The sequence below is a fragment of the Cricetulus griseus genome, chromosome 5 (assembly GCF_003668045.3).
Source record: "Cricetulus griseus strain 17A/GY chromosome 5, alternate assembly CriGri-PICRH-1.0, whole genome shotgun sequence".
In the NCBI taxonomy this organism is placed as follows: domain Eukaryota; kingdom Metazoa; phylum Chordata; class Mammalia; order Rodentia; family Cricetidae; genus Cricetulus; species Cricetulus griseus.
The window spans coordinates 58,788,439-58,808,429 of NC_048598.1; the positions used below are offsets into that span (position 1 = coordinate 58,788,439).

Genomic DNA, 19,991 nt, shown 5'->3' on the forward strand with positions numbered 1-19,991 from the left:
GCAGAGCAGAAAATGAGCCTGCACTGGGGGATCATCTTAAAAACCAAGACAAACAGTGATAGGCTCCTACTGTGTATCCTGGGATCAGCCCACATTCATCCTTAATCTGCTGTACTTTTGAGGACAGTGCCCACATGAAGAGAAATCAGCATCAAACTGACAACTCCATTCATGAATCAAGCACGCCCTTATACAGAATGTATGCACTACAGTCTGAAGGCAGACCCACCTTCTTAGAGCAAGGTGGCAAGCAGAGAGCAGTCTCTCATCTACCCTCACTGCCTTGATTTTTAGTGGGGTTTCATTTACACTGAATTTTCCCCTCTACCATATGTGAACAGACAGATGACACTAATAAACATAACCATAGTTTCGGCCACCTGTTTGGTAGCAAATACAATTCATTGAGCTCTTAGTGTATGTGAGGTACTGTGCAAGAATCAATGTTCTCCAATTTCAGATCTGACAAATTGAAGACTAAAATTTTTGTAAAAAACATATTTTCAGAGGAAACATGCATAGCTTTTCCTCCTTGTCATTAGTCCTTACGGCAGGTAATAGGACAAATGTTTGCATAGCACTTACATCCAAATAATTAGCACTATAATTAATGAAGAAATACTAAGGTATAGAGGCAAATGAAGAATGTAGGTTATTTGCAAATACAATAGCATTTTCTATGAAGAACTGGCACTTATGAAGGAGTTGAAAGTGATAGGGAGGGCATCGAGGAGTCAATCTATTGCTACTCTCATAAGCTAGGTAAGAAAATGAAGCTTAGAGTGTTTAGATAACTGGGGAAGAAGTGCACTGCTAAAACTTTCCATAACTGTGGGTTACATTTAAGATGTTAGATTCCAGAATCTCAATTCTTCATGAATAGACATGAGTGGCTAAGGAACTTGGGTATGGCTAGCAGGGTTTCTAAAGGTGAACCCATCTTTTTTTTTGTTAATGTCTTTTTATGAAAATTAGAGGCAGACTTATCAAACTCTCAGTGCCATTTTCAAGCCTCCATCATTATTGCCTGACACTTGCTGAAGTCAAGCAGCCACTGACATGCTGTTGCCACCATCATCAGCAGGCATCTGGTGGGTTAGAACCTGAGCAGACAGGAATAGCAGAGAAGCATTGGGGAGAGCTGGTATTCCTTTGTGTGAAAGGCCTGCAGGTATTTTGACCAGCAATGCACAAAACTTAGCTATATATTTAAGAAAAAAGAAAAGATCCTGGGTACTTATTTCACAAAGAATTAGCAGGCTTCAAGAAAATCAGATGCATTTGGAACTCAGGAAAGTTAGCCCAGGTATTGTCACAGTTCCCGTTCTTTTGTTCTTCTGCTTTATTTATGTCTTTTCTTTTGAGCAAGTGGCTGACTTTATCCACCAGGTGGAGAAATATGGCAGCTAAGAGTTTATGGTTTCTGTGTCTTTAACCAGCTTCAAATCCACTTCAAATTCATGGGCAGGATCATTGACTGCCCTTGTGTAGGTAAGTACCCAAGCACAAATGCGAACTACAGACTATTTTTGAGAGATTCGAGTAGAACAAGTCTCTTCCTGAGGACATGAATTTGAAGCAGTTTTGTTGTTTCCTGAGTAAAAGACAATTTTTGTCCCCCTGGGTTCCTGAGGCCTCTAAAATAGTGCCTCATCAGGGAAGCCACCACCCTCCACCCACCTAGTGCCACCATAGGCCATGGTCACTGCCCATCTTTGTCCCTATGGTTCCGGCAGATGCTCAATATGACAGCAACAGATTCCATTGGGCTTTTGCCCAATGTGATCCAGCAGACAAGTTGCTGGACTTGTCTGTCAAAGACAAAAAGGCTACTGACAACTGAGAAGGCAAAGGGAAGGTGAACAGGCAGAGGAGGACTGAATGCTGGGTAAGAATTGGAGTGTAACCATCCTCTTTCTCTCTCAGTCTCTCCCTCCTCACCCTTCACCTCTGTGTTTGTTAGCTATCCTCTTCCTTGCCCAAAATGTAATGGCTCTTTAGGCTCCTTATTTATTCTTTCAAACTTGTCATAATTATAAGGGGAACTATTTTGTTCGTTTTTCTTGATTTCAGTCATTTCAGTAGCACCTCACATTGTCAAAGACTTCAGAGAGATCTTTAGACAGTAGACAAGGTTCGGGTACTTAGAGCTGTTAGGTTATTTCTGAATTCATCAATCAGCATGACTGCCTTATCTCCACAAAACAACAACCAAAAGGAATACTGCAAAAATGTGCCACATAATTTTGTTCCTCTGAGACCTATAAAAATACACGGGTATTTAATTTCTGCAGTATTACAAAATTGCTCAACACAGTCATCCTGACAGGGGCACTAAACATCTTTATAAGAATACCCCGAAGACTTCTTAATGTGTGATCAAAGTCATTGCTGTCTAATTAAATATGCTTCTGAATATGGACTGAAGGATAAACTACTAAAAGACAGAAATAAAGAAAATCAATGCACCTTTTCTTAATTCAGAACAAGCAGTAGAAGATCTTTGCTGATCAAGCACAAGCTCAGGGTCTGTGACATACAATAATGTCACTGGGCATTTGTATTTCAGGCCAATAAAAAAGTAATTATTAAGGAAAGGGTAGTAGCCTTGGCTCATGTAATAATGTTAGAATATTTCTTTCATCCACTTTTCATCTTCTGCCTATAAGCAAGGCATTGTCAAAGCCAAAGTTAACTTTTAAGAAACACAATCCAAAGCAAGCTGTGCATTTCTAGAGTCAGGGTTTTGCTTAATTAAACAATTCTTTGATATTCCCACTGAGAAAAGGAAACAAAAAGCATAGAATTCTTGAGGATGCCAAAGAGATCGGCAGTTCCGTGACCCAGCTTGTTATAACCAGTAACTAATGAACGGCTGTTTACTCTCTTAACAGTGCAACTCTGTGTGAAACAAACACTTGCTTGCATTTTCCCATGTTCTCCATTTTGTTAAAAATAACATGTGCCCAGAACCTGGTGCTGTATAATGTATTCAGTCACTGTATTTGATGAGACAAGTGTTTTGTACATACTGAGAAGCATTCTCTAATTGTCATTGCATGACCTACCTCCAATTTACATGCAGACCAGTTGCCAAGGACCCAGCTATAGCAGGGCATCACTGGGCAGGGTTTCTGCTGGGTGAGCTCTGTGGGGCATTGCCGTCCTTCTCCTTGGGTTGGCATAATGATAAATCGAGTCCGGCTCATTCGACCTAAAATAATAAGGGCGGTGTCAGTTATTTGTTAAAGTCTGGCCCAGAAATGGAGGGAAGAATTGTTGCCTTGTATGTGTAGGTCTTCATTCTATGACACTGAACTCTGTCCTGCCCCACCCACTCTCGGCTTTCTGCCATTTCAATTTAGATTCTGAAAGAGACATAAACTATCTCAATATTGATGTTTCAAAAGACCTGAAATTGCCAGGCGGTAGTGGAGCATGACTTTAATCCTACAGTCGGGAGGCAGAAGCAGGCAGATCTCTGTGAGTTCGAGGCCAGCTTAGTCTATAGAGCAAGTCCCAGGACAGGCTTCAAAGCTAAACTGAGAAACCTTGTCTTGAAAACAAATAAAAATATCTGAATTTATCCCTATCTCTTACATCAGTCTTCAGGTATGAACTTTGTATCTCTGTCAAACTGGATGATTTTGTAAATGCTATAATGACAATTTCCTTTAACAAATATTATTCATTAAGCTTTATTGTGGTCAAGGCTTTTTGATAAGCATTAGCTATAGTGGTAAAATTGTCAGACATATATCTCCTGCTTCCAACAGGGGGTACACATATTAAACACAAATAAAGAAAGTTGCATATTTTTGTCCATTTAGGGTATGAAATAATGAAGTACAAAAGCCACACAAGCCGTTACTCCAAAACATTTTACAGGATGGTCATACCCTGAGCTTCTTACAGTTTTCCCCAGTTAATTCAATAAGACCAATTTTCCTAGAGATTGTGGGTCCATTTCTTCCTTCACTGAGCACAAGGAAAAAATTGCAAGTAGGCTTATGTGGAGGAACCAATGATGCTTAAAAATCATATACTTAAAAAGAGGTACTCCATGCCACAGATAAATGAAAGGGCGGATTAATACATGACAGGGTAAACAGTAGTGTCTCCTCACACCACAGAAGCACTTCCATCATAAGCTCAATGGACCCAAACTACTCAGTTGAATCCCCTTCTCTTTTCATGGCACCTTCATTTCTGGTTTTTCTTACTGGTGAGTATGGGACACATTTAGTTTAGTTAGTGTTACATAACTTATTTATGAATATAATATAATTTCTTGGTTCCAAAGTGAACCATGTTAGTGTATTTGATGCATGTTAAAGAAAGAGTTTAATGGGAGTATGCATGGAAGCATACCCACACCCCACACTCCATGCTAGAAGGAATCACAGACAATTTTCTTGAAAAGCTGACCTTGAAATAGAAGAGCTCTAAGAAACTGTGGTATGAAGAGAGTGCTGTACACAGGGAGGTGAGAGAAGTCTCCAACTGCAGGATATGAAGCTAATCTGAGGACCTGATAGTGGCCACCTGCTAGAACAGTGGTCAGGAATAGAAGATCTAGAGAAAATTCTGGGGTCTTATAGTAGATATGAATGATCCTCGATGTAAAGGGAAATAGAATGATGCTTTCATAGCATCCACATGAAAGCCTAAGGGCATCATACTTCCATAAGGTCAGATCTCTTGCTGTCATTCAGAATGTTATCACCGACTTTAGTGATCAAGAAAATCTCTCTTTGAGGAAACTTGAAGTAAACCAGGAAGTTCCTGAGAATCTAAATTCTTTGGAGGGTAATACTGTTGCTAACATTGTATTCTCTATGCATTAAGTACTAATTGAAAATAGCACTAATTGCGGGAGCTGGAGGTATAGGTCAGTAATGGAGTAACTTCCTAGCATGTATGAGACCTTGGGTTCGCACAAAAAGACATTGTCACTGAAAATCCCCTAACTGGTTATGTGTTTATTTCATATTTTATAAGATATCTACATTACATTATGTTATCTAAAATGTATGATAATATAATAATACCAAAGCACTTATTGGAGTGGTACCATGTGTTTGACACTATTCTAAACAACTTGTATGTACTGACTCATATAATAGAGCAATCTCAGAGAAAACTCTATTTGTTCATGTTACAGGTAAGAAAAATAAATCTCAAAGCACTTAGGCCGGTAATGTAAAGTTAAACACTAGTCATGTAGAGAATGTGAGTCAAAACTAGGATGCTTCAAACATGCTGTTGGTTAAATAGCAAGATGTTAGGTGAGCTAACTACAGAGGACAGTCCTGGGAGACATTGAAGGGACTTTAACAATGGAAACTGTGTTTGTTATAACATGGGATTGCTGAATCATAGTGTATCATCAGCACAGAGCTCCTGCAAATGCATTTGGACATTTTCCAGAACCATAAAATCAAATTATAGTTCAGGCATCATTCACAAAATGCCATTTATAGCCTATGGACATATTTGACTCAAGATTTTCTATGAGTTTTCCATCAACAACTCCTCAAGTTTAAATTTTCTGTCTATTCTATTGGCCAAAGTACATATTACCTAATATATCATAGCTATGTTATTTTTTGGTTTTGTAATTATATTTACAATGTAATGATAAAAGACCTTTTTATGACCTAATAACGTTGAGTTTTTCTTAACTTGATGGTGTGTTGATGGCCAGTATTTTAGAATCATTTTATTTATTTCCATGAAAGTGACAGATATTTTCTGTTGTAGATGAAAGTGGAGGAGAAAAATATGATGTTACAGATGATATGAATGGAAAAGGATGAATAATAGGGAGGGAGCTTTAGATGGGAAAAGAGATGGAGTAGTAGGGTAGAGCAGGAGTTAGGGGAATAACTAACATGAAGGATGCTTGAAAAAGCCATATGGAAACTCCCTACTTCATCAGATTCTCTTTCTCTATAACACACACACACACACACACACACACACACACACACACACACACACACACACACACTGTATTTATATTCATATAAAAGTCGTTAGTTGGAGTTAACTTACACAGTCTCCTCCCAGAACCCGAGGTTACCAAATAATAAGATCAATGCCAGATATGGGATTCCTTCCCTTGAGTTATTGGTTAAGAATGTCTTAGAGAACTTCTATATAATACTGACTTTTCTTAGTTTTCTACTAGAACTTGATGGAAAGATTCTATTGCTGAGATAGTATACATGTTGAGACATGGAGACATGGACATGGAGAAATCAAAATGGTACTGATAAGGATGCTTCCTCCTTGTTGGTTAGTTTTTGTTGTACTTGGAGGTGCTGCTATGTAGTTTTTCAGGGGGAGTATAAAGAAAAGTCATCAACAGTCTTACTTAACTGCAAATACTTCAAACTACAATAATGACCTGTGTGGCAAGACATTCTCTAGGATGTAATAATGGCATGAATGTTACAGGGGTTCAAAACCACTTTCTGATTGGATTTCCAGCCCACTCCACAGGAGGAAACATACACATCATCTGTAATTCTTGCCAAGAACCCATAGTTGGGGAGCTCTCAGGCCCAGATTATTCTGTTAAGTGGACATAGTAAATTCTTATCTCTCTACCCATTGGATCACTGTATCTCTCATACCTCATTGATGAAGATGTCAAATGGATAGTGGTTAATGCTGAAACTCACAAATGATCAAAATGCATTGAATAAACATCGGTGGACTGTTCAGCCACAAATGAGACATCTATGTCACACTCTTCTGTAAGGTTCATGGATAGTAAGGGAAAGGGTTAAGAAGATCATAACAGCCCCAGGTTGAAGAGCACTAGGGTAAGGGATAATGAGACCAGCTCTCAGCTCCTACCCAGGGCTCCAAAGGGAGCAGGAGAAGTAAGATTTCTGTAGTAACTTCACACACAATCTGAGGGTCATGCTCTTTATTTCATGTGCTCTTTATTGTTCTGTTTCTACTCTAACAATCCTGTCCTACTTGTAATTTCTCCATGCTTCTTCTTCTAACTTCTTTCTCTTATATTCCACAATATGACCTCTTTCAGGAGCCTTGAAGTGATAAGCAAATTACAAGAGTTATTTCTCATTGGTCAAGAGCACATTCCTTAATCCAACACCTTATACCACTCAGCCACTATACACCTGTACAAAAACACATTCCTAAAGCAAGCAATTAGAGTTGAGCTGCATACCATGGCAACTCTAAGGTCCAAGGCCATAGGAGCAAAACCTCGACCAGACATTGCTGAGGGCACAGTGCCCAATGACAACTTTGAGACACAGATCCATTGTTAGTAGACTGGTAAGTGAAGAATTGGTATGCTTTTCTTAGTAACCTTGGTTGGATATCCACAGTTCTGACCTTGTACATAGCTATAAGGTCTTAAATTTATGCTCTATGTACAAAAATCCTTTAGTCTAGTTTGAACTTGCTCTGAGGTGAATGTGAGCTAATTGTGTGCAATTAATCTGAGCAAAAGAGCAAGGTAGGCTCTTTTGAGTCTACATCCTTGTGGAACAAATAGATCCAGTTATGAAGCATGTCCCAGGATATATTCTATATGTCAAAATTATATAGCTAAATGGAAAGTCATCTTCTAGATCGTCCACAGATATACGTGCCCAGGAGATGGGATATTTTCATGAGATAAACATATAGGCAGTGAGAAAACACCCAAAGCTATTTATTCTTAGTGAAGAAATAAAGTTCTTAGGGAAGAAAAGAAGTGTCTCATGAAAGAAATTATAGAAAGGAGCAACTGGTTTCCACAGTTGGAAAGGCCAGTAACTCCACGGCCTTTCCAGGTGGGGGTCTCCATGAGAGAATCACTCACCTGGTAGGTTAGCCTGTTGAACACTAGCTATCACCTGCTGTATTGCCCATGTCACCTGACACATTAGAGCAAAATAGTGTCTTCTGGACATGATAGGACCTCTGTGTTCATGAACTCAGAGCAGCAGAGGTGGCTTGCACAGGATCAACCCAATCAACATCTATCAGGGAGGGGAAGGGGCTCCTGAAAACCCCCAAAGTAAGGAGCTATGGATGGCTTCTAGGGGAGGGTGAGTTATTTTTCTTTAAGGGTGTGTTCTGTTCCCTGCTATGGAACCATATTCCAGTGATAGCCCCCACCATCCACCATGTAGCTCAAATTGTACTTGTGAGTTTTAAAGTAAAATAAAGAGGATATGAAGTTGGGAGGGGGTGAGGATGGGTTAGGTTGGGAGGCATTATGGGGATGAAGGGGTGAGTGACAAGACACATTATATAAAGTTGTCAAAGAATTAGTAAAAGTATTACAGTCATGATGTTATTGTTTAAACAATGAAACCTTCAGGGCAGTCATTGGGAGCAAAGCCATAGGGCTTATCCTATCTTTTGCTATCCAGATGCAAAGATAAGATCTTCAAATGTGTCTGTCACTAGCAAGAAGCATACAATAAACCTTTATTTAAAGCTCCTTGTTATTCAGGGTTGTTTAAGGTTCAACATAAATACTTCCATAGAAGACATGAAAGTGTGAATGGACTTGGAGTGTCTACAGGTTCCACTATGCCTTATTTTCTTTTTAAGTCAAGGATATTTTGGTTATATCAATTAGCCAATGTATTCTGATAATTAAAGACTTGCCAAGTCTGAACTTTCAGACTAATAAAGGAGCAGGATAAATGCAGATGGTACCATAATGTGGGCTTGATCTTCCCAGAACAGTGATCCAGGATTCTCAGGATCATTTCTTACTGGACAGAACCCTCAGCCTAGCCAGTATCTCTTAGCAATGCTTATTCAATTAGAGGCCACAGCAACAGAAGTTTGGACAGCCTGGTTTATAATTATGAATTTTGCTGGAAGAAGGAAAAGGTGAAAGATATGGTCAAACTACAGGAATTGAAAATCACAATGAGGATGGAGGAAGAAGATTTTAGCTGAAGAACAACAGTGGAGGAAACTTGGACTTGGCACCAGTCATCCATAGTTGGAAACAGTTCTTTCAAATTAACAGCTAGAAAATGATGTGACCGAATGAAAGTAATTTGAGTCCTCTGAACACAAATTTCCTGTCCTGTAAAATAAAACGAAGAATACAGAAGGGCCTTATTATCTGAGGATAATTCAGGTTGGGGAAAATGTCATTTAGAAGTGAGTCTCTTTTAAATGGAAATGAAATTATTTTTAATAAGTACTAAAAATGTTTAAATGGGATTCTTTTTCTGGAACTTAGAAGTCTGTAACTGAGTTTATCCAATGTTGAGTACCATACAGATAATAATTATGAGTGTGTGCTCACCATCAGGATAAAGAATAAATCAGTCATGCAGGTTTCTTACATAAGTTCCTGATTACACTAAGAAAATCCATTTTCCATGACTGGTACTTGTAGCACAATCAGACAGTCTTTGATCTTTCCGTTGCTTTCCATGCTTTGGCCTCCTTTGACTCTTCAGTATGAAGACCATCCCTTTTTATAATTCCTTAGCTGTGGGTCCTCATTCCACCTGCAAGTGTGATTAACTAACACATTCCCTGACTGATGGTAGAATGGCGTGCTGACAGAAGAAGCCTGTGGGAAGGTGGATGGCTTTATAAGCTCCTGAGCATCCTATGTTATGTAGCATATAGAGTCCTAGTGAAGAGGTGCGTGTGGAGCATTCAGATGATAAGAAAGAGCTAGATGTATCTCACGCCATATATGAACATCTTATGGGGGCGTAAACACTTTTTCAAGTGTTTACATTGTGGACTTCTAAGATTATACTGTAATTACATTTCTCCCTTCTCTTTCCTCTCTTCAAAACTTTCCATATACCCTTCCTAGTTCTCTTCCAAGTTCAAATGTTCTTTTTTTCTTCAATCGTTGCATACATCTGTGTATATAGATAAACATATATTTGTAAATACAGTTTGCATAGTCTGTGCAATGTTACTTGTATGTATGTTTTCAGGAATACTGTTTTATTTTTGTTCTAAGAACTAGCCTTAAAATAGGCCTGTGATAAATTCATGAATCATGCTTCCTGATGCCTCCTGTATCTTGTTGCTTATGGAGTGTACGCAGCTATGAAATTCATAACCTGCAACATTCCATATATTGTGGCCTGTGTTTCTTTTGTTTTTTTGAGGGGGTGGAATGACAGGAAAGAGTGCTGCCATATGTATCTCAGACTTCCAATGTGAGAAGGAGGCATTTCCTTGGGCATGCTCTTGCCTTTTCTTGCTTGGACATATATGTTTCTCAATATAAGCACAAGAAAGGACTCCAGTCATCCTGGGGAACCTGGGTTTGCTGATGAGTGTGGACAGTATGTCTTGTGACTGGCATCTATGAGACGAAGGGGAGGGGTTGATTTTTCTGTGTTCAGTTCTTCCGGCAAAATAAGTTACCAGTTTAAGAATGACATAAATCACGATGTATGCTATTAGCTAGCAGTTTATCTCTCTGAGCTGTTTCCTTTCCTTCCTCTGGGAACACCAAGACATCATTATAGTCAACAGTTGTACTGTACTTATTATCAAATTAGCAATAGTTATTTACTAGGAAGGAAAAAAAAAAGATTACAAGGCAAGACCTCCAGAGATAAATAAGGCATACTAGTTCTGAAAACAGAGACAGATCAATCCTGGTACTTGCATATGGATTTAAGTATATATTGGACCCGCTCACATTCCCTTTGAACTAAGCAGTCCACAAAATGCATAACAAGGCCACACTGACAAGGTGCTTGTGAGGCATTTCAAGCAAATCCTAAAGACCTCAAAGTTGACTAAATACCTGTTAAGATTCTTCACACACAAATGAAATGAATATAAAGATTTCTTTCTTAAAAAACTGTCTAAAAAACCCAGCAATTGATCACTCTGACTGTGCAACCAGATCTCAGTGGCCACTGTGCCCTTTCCTGCAGCATGCTTCGAATAAGAATTCTTTTGAGGCCCAACACAGAGTTGCCAAGTTAACCGTTTGGATAACTATAGACAGTTTGGATAGGATTTAAGAAAATAACACAGGGAATAATATATATATATATATATATATATATATATATATATTATATATATATATATATATATATATAACCTCCAACAGTTCATTAGAAGAAGCATGAGCAACTCACATGGATAAGCTGATGGATGCTTGTGTGCTGAGTGTGCAACCATGGAGATGCACTACTACAGCCGCAACAGAACATGAAGTGACCTGGGTCTTCTGACATGCTTATGCATATTTCTACTTTTGTCTCATTTTGCAGTAAGGCATTATTTCTTTTTATTATTAGCTGAATCCTCTAAACATCTATTGTAATTATTGGTATGGAATAGTCATCCAGAAACTGAGATCTCCAAGGAGCTGGTCTATTATCACTCAGAATAGGGGGCTGTGTCATGAAATTCAGGCTAACTCCGGTATTTTTTGATGGGCACCAAAAAGTAGATTATTGAATAAAGGATTTCCACTTTCTACTTCTTCCTCTATAGATTTATTCTCATTTTTTGGCACTTGCTTATTTACTATTGCTCAGTTGTAAACCCTGGAAGATGATGAGGTAAATGAGAAAGAAGCAGCTGGACGGACAGTCATTATTCACATTGTTAACTCTAATCATGTTTCTCTTCAGTTAAGGCATTTTCTTAGGAAGTGCCTCACTGGGAAAGCACTCCTTACTACCGAGGGAAGGAATGGGTCATTTGGGTGATGCAGGGATTAAGTGCCTGTTCTTGCTTGCTCTTTTGTCCTCCTTGTTCTGATTCCATTCCACTTATGGTAACTCTCCAGTCTACATTCCATCAAACTACCAAACAAATCTCTTCAACAGGACTTCAGTCTGGGGATGCACCTATTTCTAATTGTTACGATTAATCTTTCTGCCAAATGCTACCGAGCCCCAACGCCACATGTGCCCTTTTCACCAGCCGAGTTAGGGCCCAAATTAATACACAGAGAGACTTGTATTATGTTCAAAGCTGCTTGGCCAATGACTAGGATTCTCATCTGTTAGCTCAGTCTTAATTATTATAAACCCATATATTTTATAAGACTTATCATCGGATGCCTTATTGGCATTCCTCCTTGCTGGTGGCTCACATCCCACCGCTGGAGGAGAAGGGGAAAGGGGGGGCATTTCTATTCAAAACATGATTAATTGAAGCTTAGAGATATTCCATAATTTTTGCAGAATCACTGTACTGAACAGACGGTTGCTTTAGTTCAAAAGCATTCATGAAGTCTAGTAAATCATTCTAGTAAATCATACTAGTAAATCTAGTAAATCATACTAGTAAATAAATCATACTAGTAAATAAATACTAGTAAATAAATCATACTAGTAAATAAATCATACTAGTAAATCTAGTAAAGCATCCATCAAGTCTAGTAAATCTCATCTGGCCCTTCTTGTGGTGTTGGGTGCTAGAATTCAGTTGATAGGTCTTTTGAGAAAGTTTGATACTGCATTTATCCTTGTCCTCTGAATTCCTATGAATTTGTCACCTGAATTCATACACTCCATACTTTCTTTTAGCAAAAAGTAATTGATAGTGACATATCCATGGCTTTTTCTCCCATGAAAAGTATGTATTTTATGAATGCATCCTAATAAGTCATCAAGAACAGTGCAGTTTCATTGCATATGAAACACTTCGCTTCAAGCAGATGGACATGTACTGCAATATGATTGAAGCTGTACTTTTAACAAACACCACCTGCAGTTTTTGCATTAATTTCAAATGTAGACATTGCTGAAGATGAATTAGGGATCGGGTCTGATGTCTGACAAGGTGGAGGAAGTTAGTGCTGAGCAGTGATTTCACTCCTGTTCTTGGCCCTGCTCTGGGCTTTGTTAGAGATGAGAGATGTGGGAATGAGTCTTCACTCAGACTTGTTCTCCAGAGGGATTCCTTGGGTCATCTGAAAATTACTTCAAGGTCCCAGACATCTTTCATCCCAGAGAACATCCAACTCAGGCAGGATAACGACTGCCGAGTCTGCTGGAGTTCAGATGACTTTGGTCTCAGCCAGGGCTATCTGTCTAAAAGAGAGGCTGGTTACTACAGAAAGTAACAAGACCATGCAGAGGTCAAGACAGACCATGGCATCAGAAGAGGTCTTTGAAAGGAAAGTGATCAAGTACATTTAAGTTCTACATGGTTCTAAGAGCTCTAGGCTTTCTGTGGAAGACTGTGTACATGTGACTTAATTGCTTACCTACCATTCGGTCCTCACTCATCACAGCAATTCTGTTAAACACCAGTGAAAAATGGCATGGCTCTGTAATGCATGCAAACAATGTTGGTTCTGAAATAAGGATACCCCACAGCATCCAAGGTGAAAGGACACAGAGAAGGATTTTAGCAACCTTAGAGCTACTCTGTCCATTCTTTTCTGAAAAAAGCATCAGAGCCATTCACTTCCTGTCTATAATATAAACCTCTATTATCCTAGTAGATAGATGAGACATTATATAATATCCAGGTGACTACATTCTGAGAGATTTCTTTTTTCAAAAAATGATTAATTCCTTGAGAATTTCATATAATGTGTTCTGATTCTACTCATCCCTCTTCCTATTTCTTAAAGCACCAATGTGCCCATGTTTCAAGTTTAGACTGATTTCCTCTGCTTATTCTGGAAGGTATGTGCAGATTACAAGAATTTTTATAAAGTGGTGCAGCATCAAACCAGGATCATGTGCATAGGAGGTAACTTACATATTATCACAGACAAAGGGCTACTAACAGAACAAAAGTTCTTGGAGCCATCTGCACCCAGGTTCAAATGCAGCCTCTACAACTGATGCCCTGTGTCTCTGTGCTGGTGATATTGCTGCCTATTGCCCATACCCAGCTGCAAATTAGGAGCACACATCATCTAACCATTATAAAATATCACTAAGACATGCCTGGCATTGATAATCGTGTTCATGACTAATGGATATTAAAAAACAACAACAAAACATCACTCTGATATTTCCTCAATTTATAGAATAAAATAGACTGAGTCCTTGAAAAGACAAGTCAGCTTTTCAAAACTCTAAAGTTTGCCACTGGAAAAGCTCTGAGGCCAAGGTCCTGGGCTTTTGTGCCCAGTCTTTTTCATTGTATTTTGTAGCTTTCTGACCTCCTGTCATAAGAACCAATTATTCCATAGAGTAAATGAGCTTGAATTGTCATAACTATTAGTCTTGTGCCCAGTCAAGAATTCCACACCAGTCAAATTTTATGCAGATAACAAAGTAAAGGTTACTGATTTGCCTTGACATCTTGAAACATAAAAAAGAAAAGAAAAATAATAAGAAAATTTCTCATGCTTTGGAGCTCGTAAAAATTACTTTTTTCCATTATGGTCTAAAATAGATGGAAAAATTACATGCCATCTGGGAAATTCAAGAATCAGGCTGGATTGTATAATATAGAAAAATAATATCAACTCATGTACACTGAGTGAAAAACATTTAAAATAGCAAAAGAGTCATAGTGTGGAATTAATAACATTTTTAGAGTCTTACTGGTTAAGTGATAATTATGAATAATTCATGATATGCTAAATATAGGGAGTTCTACATTCCACTGAGCCGATGAAAACTCAATAGACAAAGAACATGACTAATCCAAATATTAAGCTCTTCTATTACTAGCTTTGATCTTGGGAAGCTATCTCAAAAGATCCCTCAGTGAAGCTGAGAATCAGCTTCTATCTAACCAGAAAGAAATTGGATTCAAACTGTTCTGACCTTGAAATCCTTAACACAATTAAGAACTATATGACAAGCTCCAGGTGTGCGCGAAAGAGATGGTTCACAAGCTTGGAGGATGGAGTCAGAACCCATTTCAAAATTTCCCTCAGATCAATGACATTCTCTGAGTTTGATGGTGAAGCATGGCTCAGTGGGCCAACAACTTGGTGAATTCATAAACAGAGGTAATTGTGTGAACTTGTACGTTTGCTATAGCAGTCAGCCCAGAGCTGTGGGTGCTGGAGGCTGACTCCCAGGTAACTCTCTCACCCTCTTTAATGTTACTATGCACACTTTATCTCATCTTGCCTCTCTGTCCCCTGGCCACAATCAGCCGGACAAAAGAGTGGCTCATACAGAAGGCAGACGCTGGCACACTGCTTAGCAGAGACAAGCATGTCTGCAGATGTTTCCCAGTGATAGCATGTAACCTTTTCAGCTTCAGGAATAAGTTTGTGCTGTGCAGGCCAACATTTGATGGGTGCTGCTGGTTTATTGTTTCCAGGCTGAGGCATGACTTAAATACAGAATTTTCGTAGTTTGGAAACAAGGAGGAATGATGTCACAAGGTTGGAGCAGGAAGGCTGCAATGGTGGGGAAGAGCACGGCTGGTGGGGTGTAACTGTAACTCCATTCCTTCCACATAGTATAAAGGAAGGTACATAGAAAGTCAATGGACACATAGACAAATTTCCCCATGGACTGAGCTATTTACTCATTATTTATCTATCCAGTTGAGGCCAGGTTCAAGTATATATAAATGGAATAATAAGCATTTTTATATTCCTGTCTCTAGGTTGTAACTCTAGCCTTAAACACAAAGATTGTTGATGGGGAATGTCCTTCTGTACATGTTTCTCTTATTGGTTGATGAATAAAACACTGTTTGGCCAATAGCCAGTAGAAGCAGGAAGATAAGAGGGACTAGGAGATGAGGAGATTCTGGGAAAGATAGGCAGAGGGAGACGGAGAAAGACACCATGTGAGAACAGGGAGATAGGATATGCCAGGCATTCTCTGGTAAGATAAGACCATGTGGACATACTTAGATTAATAGAAATGGGTTAATAATTAAGACAGAGCTAGCCAATAAGAAGCCCTAGCCATTGACCAGTAGTTTAATAATATAGTGTCTTTGTGCTTATTTGGGGCTGAAGTGGTGGCGGGACCAGGCGGGACAAGAAAAATACCATCAACAGGTATGAGATTCAGTGTTGAACATCTTTGTGATGGTGTCAGTAGTTTTAAAGGCTGTGGCACACTCTGTCCATTCAACTTTGGCATAATACCAACTCTTCAATTTCACCCTCTTCGTTCTCTCCTGACAGATTCTTGTAATGTTCCATCAATTTTATTTTTGCTGTGTCACTTAATATTCCTAATTCTTGTGTTGGTCTTATCACTCATCTTTCCACTGTACTTTGCCCTGTGATCTTATCTGTCCCGTGCAGTTTATCCTGAGCTCCTGGCAGAGTGCTGTATACTAAGAATGCATCTACTGAGTAATATACATGATGCAATTTATTTTTCACCTTGACAGTCAGAGAGGACATTGTGAGATAGTTAAGCATCAGCTCTGCAAAACTTTTTCCCATGACCAGAGGAATGACTGAACACATCTGCATTTTGATTACTGGTAAATTTTCCAGATGTTAGGATTGTAGAAAGTTTTTAAGTTGTATTTTTACATCTAGCAGTTTAGAACATAAAGATGTTTACAGATAAAGAAATGATGCCCCTAAGAAATTATCCCACTTATAAAAAATTAGCTTGAGCTTATTCCATATATATGTGGATGGCTTCAGTTCAGAAAATAGCTTATCTTCTGAAAACTTGGATCCTTTGTCTTTATTATTCTATGGATTTTTGGAAAGTTGCATTCAGGCCAAAGCTATAACTACCTAGACTTCTCCATCAGTAGAGTTCTGGTTTGGGATCTTTTGTCTGTGGGTTTCTAACAGACAATTGCTGTGTGATTAGTCCTCTGTATTAGCAGAACTGTGTGAAAATGTAAAGTGACATTTTTAACACTAAGCGTTTGCTCTGGGGTTCTATGTGTAAAGGTGAAGTGTTGGAATGACATGATGAGCTGTTATTTCTCATTACTTGTTACAGTGGCACAATTAGGCTTTTCAGGAAAAATAACAAGAACTATGTTTTCTATCTCCACCTGTTAGACATATTCTTGGGTGTGGAGAACAAAGAACTTCATTACTTAGGGAGAGAAAAAGGAAAATAGCCAGTGGTAGGGACTGGCTACCTGTAGTCTCATGATTCAGGCTGCAAACTCTTCTCCCCTTTGAGTTTTACATATTATAGTCAGGAATCAACAGGATAAGGACAAATGACAATGCATTTAGTATGTTGCATTGGGACAGAGGAGATCAGCTCATGAAGAATCAAAACAAGGGTAATAGTGGCCTCTGGGGAAAGATGGACGTGACTATCAGGAAGCAGAAGTGGGGGAGATGGTGCAATGCTCTGTGTGAAGGACCATGACAAGAGGGTACAAAGCACAGTCTGATCTTGATGGCACTGAGGGCAGCATGTGCTGAAGCAGAGGGAGGGGGCAGGGCAGGGGAGGCAACAAGAGAAGTCTCCCTTAAGGGCCATTGTCACAAGAAAGGCCATCTTTAACTACTTTTGTGTGCTACCATCTACATCTCAGGAGCAGACCATCCCAATATGACCCTTGGTGAGACTGCCATGCATATGGGTGAGGCACATCACCTTTGGGCCGAAGAGAGATGACTGTGGTGTTAGGTGTTACAGATGTGAACAACACTTATCTGTGTGAGTTTTCATCAGCATGAACTGTTCCCTGCCTGTTTATTTGCTAGGACTTGTCCTCCAACTTGACTGTGAGCTGCATGAAATCAGGGAAATTGTCACTGTGTTCCCACTGTGGCATCAAAAACACAACCTATAACAAGCACACTTATATTTGTTTAATAGAAAAATGAATGTGTGTGCCACTAGAAGTCAATAGGAAAACACTTTATGACATTTTTTTTACTTCAAAACTATCACTTAGTTTATGACTGAAGAATGTTGAGTTGAGTTGGGGCTGGAGAGATGGCTCAGGGGTTAAGGAGCATACTTCTCTTGGAGAGAACCTGAGATTGTCTCCAGCACCCAAGGTTCACAACAATCTGTGACTTCAGCTACAGCATACCCAACATCCTCTTCTGGCCTCTGTGGAACTTACACTCATGCACAGAGACACAATATCTACATGATTTTAAAAAGTTTGTTAGAATATTGAGTAAACGTAAAAGGATGAGTTATAAAGGGGTAGTAAAGATAACTGGACACACTGTAGAATTAAAAAAAAAATCCTAGGTGCCTTAGAATCTCCAGTATTACTGAAGGATGCTGTATACAGCATACAGATCTCCAGTATGCTGACGGAGGTAGAAATGAATGAAGCAGACACTCTAATAATGCAGCTGCTATATATACTGAGTGCTGCATAGTTTTGTGACAACTTGACACAAGCTAGAGTCATCTGAGAGGAGGGAACCTCAATTAAAAAAATGTCTCCATGAGATCAGGTTTCAGGTAAGCCTGTAAGGCATTTTTAATTATTAATTGTTGGAGGTAGGTCCCATTGTGAGTGGAGCCTTTCCTGGGATGGTGGTCCTGGGTTCTATAAGAAAGTAGTCTGAGCAAGCTATGAAAAACAAGCCAATAAGCAGAACCCTTCCATGGCCTCTGCATCAGCTCCTGTCTTGAGGTCCCTGCCCTTTTTGAGTTCCTGTCCTGACTTCCTTTGATGGTGGACAGTGATGTGGAAGTATAAGCTAAAGAAACTCTTTCCTCCACAAGTTGCTTTGGTCATGGTGTTTCATTGCAGCAATAGAAACCGTAACTAGGACAGTGTGTGAGTTCCTAACCCTAATGTCAAGCCATGAACAAAGCCCTGTGTGGTTCAGCATCCCAGAAAAAATACCTGAACTTGATCAGTTAAGAGAAGAGGTCATTTTGCTTCAAGGTGTTAGAGGTTTCAGTCTGACCCAGTGCCTTTGGTATGTGGTAGCAAACTTCAGAAGAACACACACACACACACACACACACACACACACACACACAGAGAGAGAGAGAGAGAGAGAGAGAGAGAGAGAGAGAGAGAGAGCGACAGAGACACACAGAGAGATGTTCTTATTATATCAATATATGATAATAGAGCAAAACTGCTGACCTTAACAAAATTAAATACCTGAATAGCCACAATTTGAACCTATATCCATCTGACTTAGAAGTGGTCCCTCACGGAAGCTGCCTCTAAGGCATGTTTTAGGAATTGTGTAGAACAATCATTATATCCTGGCCCTAAAATATAGCATTTTGTTTCCTGGGACTTTTGTTTGTTCAGAAGGTAGTATATTATTATTATTATTACTAATATTATTATCAGAATCTGGGAATCCCACACTTCCATTATGAGTGACGCTCTTTGTAAAACAGTCACTGTCCTTAGCTACATTTTCCCAGTTCACACCCTGGCTGCCATTTTCATCTCTGCCCTCTCTGGGATCTCACAGCTCAGTTCTCAGCTCCTGTTGCAGGCTGACTTCTGCCTAGCTCTCCATGGATCCAGGACTAAGACTAAGGTGAATAACCCACTATCCCCATTTGTACAGATTAGAAGGGAGCTCATACTGTAATTCAGCTTCACATGTCCTAGAAAATGGCTTCTGAGTATTGCCGGTGAGCAATAAGGAAGGATCTTAATCTCTTCTTCTACTTGATCCCATGATTCCTCCAACTTAAAGTTCCTTCCTTCTCCTTCTCTGCTTGGTGACTAACCATAATGCCAACATTCCTTCCTAGGTTTCTCTTCCAAGTTTCTGACATTCTTTTGCTGATACACTGTACCCTTCAACACTCTAGTTTACCCTCTGCCCATTGCATGCTTTTCTTTCAGGAAGGACCCTTTCACCCAAGTAGACGTTAAGACTCTTGCTCTAGCCTACTGGCAACTGCCATCTTTCTCTATTTGTCTTCCTTCCTAGAATTCTCTGGCATCCACATCCCTTGCCACTGTGTAGACTTATACTCCAAAGTCTTGAGACCTCAAAGTGCTGTTGGTAACTATCCACTCATCAGGACTCACACTCCCCTACATCATTGTGGGAAACACCGAGAAGCAGTCAGCCATCAGAAACTATATTTCCTGCCCTAACCTTCTCGCCTTGGCTTAGGAATATAGACTAAATTTCCTCTTATAGGACACATAAGGAAGAG

At 39.4% G+C, this 19,991-nt stretch overlaps 1 protein-coding gene across 1 annotated transcript in view; it reads right to left on the bottom strand.

Moving 5' to 3' along the window:
* The window catches only part of Thsd7b (thrombospondin type 1 domain containing 7B), a 706,540-nt gene that overhangs the window by 20,800 nt on the left and 665,749 nt on the right, over positions 1–19,991 (bottom strand). Inside the window, exon 20 of the mRNA XM_027417733.2 lies at positions 3,069–3,214. Coding sequence (XP_027273534.2) covers positions 3,069–3,214 — 146 coding nt within the window. The remainder of the gene's footprint in view (positions 1–3,068; positions 3,215–19,991) is intronic.